General features: G+C 43.3%; 1 protein-coding gene across 1 annotated transcript in view; it reads right to left on the bottom strand.

The window, feature by feature from the left end:
- Nucleotides 1–2,067: 2,067 nt before the first annotated feature.
- Nucleotides 2,068–9,238, bottom strand: part of LOC107300274 (zinc finger protein 850-like) — a 15,270-nt gene continuing 8,099 nt past the window's right edge. The window contains exon 2 of the mRNA XM_029286971.1: nt 2,068–3,724. Coding sequence (XP_029142804.1) covers nt 2,070–3,724 — 1,655 coding nt within the window. The 3' untranslated portion in view covers nt 2,068–2,069. The remainder of the gene's footprint in view (nt 3,725–9,238) is intronic.

Raw genomic sequence — 9,238 nt, 5'->3', positions numbered from 1 at the left:
GAGACCATGTGGCTATAAACCGAGGTGCACGGAACGCTGTTACCTTCCCACCACAGTGGTACCTATTTATCTACTCACATTTGCCTGCTTTCAAACTGCTAGGTGTGTAGGAGTTGCAGAAAGTAACAGGAGCTCCTCCTGTTGTGTGGCGGTCGGGTCTCTAACCAGTGGTGGGATTCAAATATGTGGATGCTGCTTCCGGAAGTCCATTCTGGGCCTGGGCAACAAAAAGTAGCTACCGGTTCTGCCGAACTGCTGCGAACTGGCTGAATCCCACCACTCTCTCTAACCCAGACTGTCAATGTTCCAGCTGACCTGCTCAGCATGTTTAACTGCTGACCATCATGCCTCCTTCGATAGTGAGGTAGGAAGCATATACATTTAATACCACAAATAAATGTTATTGATTCCCTTTTTATTCAGAAACTGAAGATGGCATACAGAGCACTTCCTGGGTAGCATCTTGGGCCAAGAAAGAGGATCTTTTCTCATTGTAAATCCCCCACCAGCCCACCTACTTGCCCAGAAATACTTCCTGCCTCTCAATTGGCATCTTAAATTAGCCTCCCATAGTTCCTGACAGCCACCTTCCTGTCTAACCTAACACTGAACTGGAACTCGTGGCTTTCCATCCAGGATGCTTATGTTTTTTTCTGGTTTTTTAATATAATAGTAAACATTACATAATGTTTAATATCAATAATAAACATTATTTTTACTACGACCACAGAAACGTCTTCAGACAAGACTGGCTCTCTCAGGTAAGAAACAGAGATGAGCACCAGCCCCTATAGCAGGGGTAGGCAACCTTGGCTCTTTTATGACTCGTGGACTTCAACTCCCAGAATTCCTGAGCCAGCATGGTTCAGCTTGGAAACCTCTCCCTTTCCCCTCAGCATGGCTGGCTCAGGAATTCTGGGAGTTGAAGTCCACGAGTCATTAAAAGAGCCATGGTTCCCTCCCCGATTTGAGGAAAAGGATGTTTCCCCAAGGAAACTGCCCAGAGAGATACATTCCTGAATTAGTCTTTTTAAGACCTGTGGACTTCAACTCCCAGAATTCCCCAGCCTGCATGGGAAACTTGGCTCAGCTTGGAAACCTCTCTCTTTCCCCTCAACATGGCTGGCTCAGGAATTCTGGGAGTTGAAGTCCACAGGTCTTAAAAGAGCCAAGGTTGCCCACCCCTGCCCTATAGAGTTGGACATGACTGGTCAGGGGAAACCTTTGCCTTAATTATTATTTTAAACAGAAGATAATGTTAACAAGAACTAATACACTACATAAAAGAACAAAAAAGAAATCAAGAGTGCAAAAAGAAAAGATAAAGAGAAGTTACTTACCATTTCCTTAGTGAACATAATTAGAAATACAAAATGACCTCTTACTCTGGGATGATCAAAAAACAACTTCTTTTTATTACCTGTTTTTTTAACAATCAAAACTGTAAGTCATAACTTCAATTTTTTTCTGTTTCACACAACTCTCTGAAGAACTTCCAGTCAGCACTGAATGTAGAAAATGCCTTTTGTCCGATTGAGGAAGTCAATCATTCATCTCAAGGAAGTCCATCATCTTCGCCAACTGTTCCTCCATTGCGGTTAAAGTTGAGACTTTCCACTTTATTGCATAGAATACAGGGGATGGTTGACTGACAACCACAACGGGGGCCAAAATTTTGGTCCTAGGTCATTGCGGTTGTAAAGATGCCCACGTGATCTCCTCTCGACAGCTGGAATCCTGCCCCCTCTCCCAAGTTGCAATCACTAACAGATCATGCAGGTCATCAAGCAGACAGAGTGAAACAGCGGCCTGCCAAAAGAAGGGAACAATTTCACTGTGCTGAAGAAAGGAAGCTCAGACAGGGCTTGAACCTCCCAACTCAGATCTCCTCTTCAGGTGTAACACTAAAACATGTCTAATTAAAAAGAATCAGGCAAATTGAAATAGTGAATTTTTCAGCTGAGCTTGCAATGAGTGATCAGAAATGATATTTAAATTATGCCTCGTAGAATTTCTTCTGTACGATAAGCGATGACTTCTGGTGTGAAACACTGTCAGCAATCTAGACATTAAAATGGTTTCTCCCCTATGTGTAACCTTGCATGATTTACAAGGCTAGACCTAGTACTGAAATTTTTCCCACACTCCAGACACTCGTATGGTTTTTCTCCTGTGTGAGTTCTCTGGTGTATCACGAGGGCAGAATGCCAATGGAAACTTTTACCACAATCCCGACACTGATATGGTTTCTTACCTGTATGAGTTCTCTGGTGTACTACCAGGTGATAATTCCGACAGAAACCTTTCCCACAATCAGGACACTTATATGGTTTTTCTCCTGTATGAGTTCTCTGGTGTATCACCAGATTGAAATTCCTACTGAAACTTTTCCCACAATCCTGACACTCATATGGTTTCTCTCCTGTGTGTGTCTTCTGGTGTATCAGAAGATTGGAATTCTGCTTGAAACTCTTCCCACAATCTGGACACTCATATGGTTCCTCTCCTGTGTGAGTCCTCTGATGTATCACCAGATTGGAATTCTGAGTGAAACGTTTCCCACAGTCCGGACACTCATATGGTTTATCTCCTGTGTGAGTGCTCTGGTGTACCACGAGATTGAAATTCTTACTGAAACTTTTCCCACAATCCGGACACTCATATGGTTTCTCTCCCGTGTGAGTCCTCTGATGTATCATCAAGTCAGAATTCCGAATAAAACTTTTCCCACACTCCAGACATTCATACGGTTTTTCTCCTGTGTGAGTTCTCTGGTGTATCACTAGGGCAGAATTCCAATGGAAACTTTTACCACAGTCCACACACTGATATGGTTTGTTGCCTGTGTGAGTTCTTTGGTGTACCACCAGATTAGAATTCCAGGAGAAAGCTTTCCCACAATCTGGACACTTATATGGTTTCTCTCCTGTGTGAGTTCTCTGGTGTTCCACCAGGTGAGAATTTCGACTGAAACTTTTCCCACAATCCAAGCATTCATATGGTTTTTCTCCTGTGTGAATCCTCTGATGTATCAATAATTCGGAATTCCAATTGAAACCTTTCCCACAATCTGGACACGGATACGGTTTCTCTCCCGTGTGAGTCCACTGGTGAATCAACAAGTTGGTATTCTGCTTGAAACTCTTACCACAATCTGGACACTCATATGGTTTCTCTCCTGTGTGAGTCCTCTGGTGTATCACCAGGTTGGCATTCTGACTGAAACGTTTCCCACAATCCTGACACTCGTATGGTTTCTCTCCCAAATGAGTCCTCTGGTGCATCACAAGGTTGGCATTCTGACTGAAACTTTTCCCACAATAAAGACACTCATATGGTTTCTCTCCTGTGTGAGTCCTCTGGTGCATCACAAGGTTGGCATTCTGACTGAAACTGTTCCCACAATAAAGACACACATATGGTTTCTCTCCTGTGTGAGTTCTCTGGTGTACCACCAGTTTGGAAGTCCGACTAAAACTTTTTGCACAATGCGGACACTCATACAATCGATCTACTGTGTGAGTCCTTTGATGCTTCACAAGGTCAGACTTTGAAGTATAAGTTTTTCCACAATCAGGACACTTATACGGTTTCTCTCCAGTGTGAGTCCTCTGGTGTATCGTCAGGTGTGAATTGCGAGTGAAACATTTCCCACAATCAAGACATTCAAAGGGTTTATCCCCAGCGAGAGTCCTCTTGTGTCTCACCAGAGTGGTGTGGCGTGCTAAAGCTTTTGCCACATTGGGAACAATGGTAGGCCTTCTCTCCGGTGCGGATGTTTCCATGAGGGAGCTGTTCTAAGTAAACTTTTTGCCACACTATGAGCATTTGTGTGGATTTTCACCGGCGTGGATCCTTTCATGCATAATTAGCTGTGATCTGCAATCTCTGTTTTTCCCACAACAGGATGTCTGCCAAGGTTTTCCAACACCGATATTCTTGGATTCTTGAGGAGGCCAAAAATATTTCTGATCACCTGAAGGTACTTTCATTCAAGCTGCTCTTTCCTTCCTCAAGGGCTTTAATTAATACCTGCCCATTTTGGCTATCCAAAGGACCTTTTCCTTCCCACTAATTTCCAGTTATTTCCACTTTTTCTGAATTTGGAAATTATCCCCTTTGACTTTTCATGTAATGTTTCCTTGAGTTCCACATACTCTATTTTTTCCAGTTCAAAACTTTGTTATTCTCTCCCTTGTCTCTCATCTTCTGAGGAAAGAGAAGAGTTTTTATACTTTCTGCAGGAAGTAGAAAATATTTTGACTGATTATTTGTTTTAATGCTGCTTCTCATTCTCTGTCATTCAGAGTTCTCTTCTTGGCATCCTCTTTGTCTGTAAGATTCATATTAATAGATTAGCTTCATTATTGTTAAAAGTAGCCTACATGTATTACCATAAAAAATATCAAGATGCTATTTTAACCTCTAATATTAGTTATGATTCATTTGGCACATAAAAAAGATTTTGGTTCAAATCTCCACTCAATCACTAATTTTTTTTCCAATCATCAAGTATTAGCATTGCAAATTGTTATAAAACATTCCTGAAAATTCTGAATATAGATCAGGGGTCCCCAATACCCAGTCCAGACCGGCATCAATACATGGCATGTCAGCAACCGGGCCACACAAACAAGCAAAGCCCCATCTGCAGGATGCAGGCAGCATGCAAAACCATGCCCCCCTCCTGTCCGCGGGGAAAAAACTTTCTTTATGGAACCGGTCCCTGGTGCCCAAAAGGTTGGGGGCCGCTGATATAGATTATAGAGATACGTGTTTAATGCACACAGAAATACACACCTATAGAGTTATGTATATAAAAATTTTTTGTGTATTTCAGTCTGCAAAATGTCCCAGGTGTGGATCTGCTCAATTTTTTTGATCTAATTTTAGAAAGGTGGGACAGTAACAGATGAAATGTTGCCCAAATCCTATGCAAGATTTAAAAAATCCGTTTTGCCCACGAAACCCCTCGCTTGCCAAGAAAACGACACGTGAATAAAATCACAAGGAATCAACTGTTACCTAAACGATGAAGGAGATTGGGGTGGGGTGTTAAGAAATATGAAAAATAAAGATTTCGTTAAATCTCCCAGCAGAAAATCACAGGCAGCCGTTTTAAATCGTGCAGCCCCAGAGGAATACAATTTGGGGAGAGAAAGAACATGCAGCAGCAGCAGCAGCAGCCGACATGTTTCAGCCTTGTCGCTTTGCTGCTTCCACACCGCCGAGGAAACCAAACCGCCCGACTTGCTCCCGGCTTCTCCTCCGACCTGCCCTCCACTCACCTCCCGGGAGCCGCTTCGACCCCTGAAACAGCGAAAGAGGCACCCGCGACGCCATCCTCCTCTCCTGGGTGAGCCGGAAGAGGAAGTTCCTCTGCCCTTCCCCCCAAATCCTCTCTAGAAATCCAATCCTCTATCGTTTCAACTCGTTCCGTCTCCGCCTCTACCCTTCCAGTAGACTACTGGTAGCAAAGCCATTAATGTACTATACCAGGGGTAGTCAACCTTGGCTCTTTTATGACTCATGGACTTCAACTCCCAGAATTCCTGAGCCAGCACAGCACAGCACAGCTGGCTCAGGAATTCTGGGAGTTGAAGTCTACGAGTCATAAAAGAGCCAAGGTTGACTACCCCTGTACTATACAGTATTCACGACTTTCTAGGCCCGAGTGTCGCTCATTGGTAGAGCGCCATCTAGTGACATAAGGCTGAATAACATGCTCGTTCTATCTCTACCCTAAAGCGTTTGCATGATGTTTTCATTGATTCCGTGGTCCGTTATGTGCCATTAAATCGTATTCGACTCCCACCGAATCCATGAATAGCTTTCGTCCATGACAATCTACCCCGAACCTTTTCTTTCAGATCTCCCAAGAGTGAACTCGTGGCCCCTGTGAGACATTTGTTATTTGTTAAATGGCTTTTGCCCCATTTTACACCTTTTCTGGCCACAGTTGTTAAGTGAATCACTGCAGGTGTTAAATTAGAAACACAGTTGTCAAGTGAATCTGGCTTCCCCGTTGACTTGTCAGAAGGTCACAAAAGATGACTTCAAGGCACTGCAGTCATCGTAAATATGAGTCAATTGCCAAGAGTCTGAATTTTGATCACATGACCACAGGGATGCTGCAATGGTCGTCAGTGTGAAAAATGGTCATGTCACTTTTTTCAGTGCTATTGGGACTTCGAACCGTCACTAAATGAACTGTTGTAAGTCGAGGACTACCTGTACATAGCAGGGCCAAGAAAAAGGGAGCTCAAAAAGTGACTGTACTTGGTAAACAAAACTAATACACTTTTCAAAAAAAATGTTTGAAAGGGTTGTGAAAAGGATGGTAGTATCTATGTGCACATAAATGTGTGTCTGCCTGACGCTTTTTTAATTAGAAATGCAATCTAATGTTGAAAACACACAAAAAGAATAGAAAATAAGCAAGAAACAAGAAATTAGAAAAAAAATACCCCATACAGTTATGCCTTCCCTTCTCCTTTCTATAAGTAATTGTTATATACATTCCAGTTTGGGAATTATATCTTCTCAGCTAGCCAGAAGGAAACCCTTCTTAAAAATGGATCCTGGCCTGAAGTCCATTCCTCAGAGAAATCCAGACCAACATTTCTCTTCCACATTGCTCACCATCTGTCCAGAACAATAGGGAGATTCTCTCTATACCAGGGGTAGGCAACCTTGGCTCTTTTATGACTCGTGGACTTCAATTCCCAGAATTCCTGAGCCAGCCATGCTGAGGGGAAAGGGAGAGGTTTCCAAGCTGAGCCATGCTGGCTCAGGAATTCTGGGAGTTGAAGTCCACGAGTCATAAAAGAGCCAAGGTTGCCTACCCCTGCTCTATATCATAGAGTCTATGGTATTGTGGAGCTGACAGAGAAGAAAGATAAAAGACACACTGAACTTTATGTAGGAAAAGGATGGGGATAGGTAGCCAGCTAGAGGATGGGGGGACAGAAAGAGAGAGGAACAGAGAGAGTATGTATAAATATGGAGATTAGGATCAAAGAGGTTAAGAACAGAGAAAGATGGAAAGGTAGTGTCATAAGCTTTTTGAAAGTATAGAGTAGGCATAGAACATATAGAAAAAAGGCAATTGCAATAGACAATCTTATATGAGAGCCATTTTGGTGTAGGGCAGGGGTAGGCAACCTTGGCTCTTTTATGACTCGTGGACTTCGACTCCCAGAATTCCTGAGCCAGCATGGCTCAGCTTGGAAACCTCTCCCTTTTCCCTCAACATGGCTGGCTCAGGAATTCTGGGAGTTGAAGTCCACGAGTCATAAAAGAGCCAAGGTTGCCTTCCCCTGGTGTAGGGGTTAAGGCCTCAGGATAGGAACTCAAGACGGTGAGTGGGAATCCTAGGCAGAAAGTCTGCTGTGGAGGCCTTTGGGTCAGTTCCTCTCCCAGCCCCAGAAAGGAGGCCGGGAGGTCACTCACCTGCCCGTACCTCTCACCTGCAGCTCTGCTTGCCTGGGACTCCTGTCTCTTCCCACATCACTGACAAATGAGGTCCTTACTTAATGACCCATGTGGTCCTGGAGTTGTAATGGCAACTGGAACTGCCCGGATTCCCCTATGTGAGGTCATGTGACATTGCTTTTTATAACCCCATTAAGGGTTATGATGAATCTTCTTCTACCTCCATGGCGAATTCCAGTCGGGATGGGTAGGAGAGGAATGGCTAAGTCCTAGGTTCCTGCAATATGGGATACCCCGGGGCTGAAGCCCTTTGCTGCTCCTTTTTAGCACCTGCATGAACCCTCCCTCTCCCCCACCCTTCCCCCAAGCACTGGGATAAGTAGAGGCATCAGAAGCTTCATTTGTCACCAGGTTTTTGTTTTTATGCATTTGGTTTTAATAGCATGGTTTTTGTGTTAATTTTTGATAGGCAGCTGGCCAGAATCGGTTTTAAGTAACGTAGGTGGCTATATAAATGTTTTAATGTTGAATCCAACAAAGGTTCTGCTGAAGATGCCCATCTGCAAGTTGCTTGAGGCACAGTGCATTTCTTTATTTATCCAATGTATATGCCGTTCATCCCAGTTAACGTCTCCCATTTAACTCCTTGCAAGGAGAAACAATATCTGTTTCAAGCAAAAATGGCACCAGGAATCAACCTTGTTAGTAAAGCCAGGAGGCCTAGTTAAACTTCTAATTTGAACAAAAGAATCGCCTTTCTGGAATTCCCCGACTATCAAAATGTCATCAACTATGGCCTGTATTTCGAGGCTCTGCATTTTGCCATTTGTAATGTATTCTGTATTCTGTATTAGGGTTATATATATATATATATATATCTTAAAATCAATAAAACGTGAACACCAGGAGTATAAAAAATCCTGTTAAATAAATAAATAAATAATAAACTAAAAAAGTTTAATAACATAATCACCAAGCTTTCGTTGGTATCTTCCGACATCGTCAGGGCTAAAATGCCAGTCCACGGGAGAGTTCCTTTATAGATAACACGTCGTTTGCGCCCAGCTCCTGGACCTTGTCACCGGTCCCAATTGATTGGGCTGCGCTTTAATTAAGGACCTCATCTATATACATACACACACACACACACAGTGGGGCACCAATTGTGCAAGTTCTCCCACTTAAAAAGATGAGAGAGGCCTGTAATTGTCATCATAGGTAGACCTCAACTATGAGAGACAAAATGAGAAAACAAATCCAGACAATCACATTGTCTGATTTGGAAAGAATTTATTTGCAAATTATGGTGGAAAATAAGTATTTGGTCACCTACAAACAAGCAAGATTTCTGGCTCTCACAGACCTGTAACTTCTTTTTTAAGAGGCTCCTCTGTCCTCCACTCATTACCTGTATTAATGGCACCTGTTTGAACTTATCAGTATAAAAGACACCTGTCCACAACCTCAAACAGTCACACTCCAAACTCCACTATGGTGAAGACCAAAGAGCTGTCGAAGGACACCAGAAACAAAATTGTAGACCTGCACCAGGCTGGGAAGACTGAATCTGCAATAGGCAAGCAGCTTGGTGTGAAGAAATCAACGGTGGGAGCAATAATTAGAAAACGGAAGACATACAAGACCACTGATAATCTCCTTCGATCTGGGGCTCCACGCAAAATCTCACCCCGTGGGGTCAAAATGGTCACAAGAACGGTGAGCAAAAATCCCAGAACCACACGGGGGGACCTAGTGCATGACCTGCAGAGAGCTGGGACCAACGTAACAAAGGCAACCATCAGTA

This window comes from Protobothrops mucrosquamatus, unplaced genomic scaffold, assembly GCF_001527695.2.
Source record: "Protobothrops mucrosquamatus isolate PMUCROS unplaced genomic scaffold, P.Mucros_1.0 scaffold6548, whole genome shotgun sequence".
NCBI classification, from domain to species: Eukaryota; Metazoa; Chordata; class Lepidosauria; order Squamata; family Viperidae; genus Protobothrops; species Protobothrops mucrosquamatus.
Note: the sequence above shows the minus strand (reverse complement) of the source record. Positions and strands in the feature narration are given on the sequence as shown.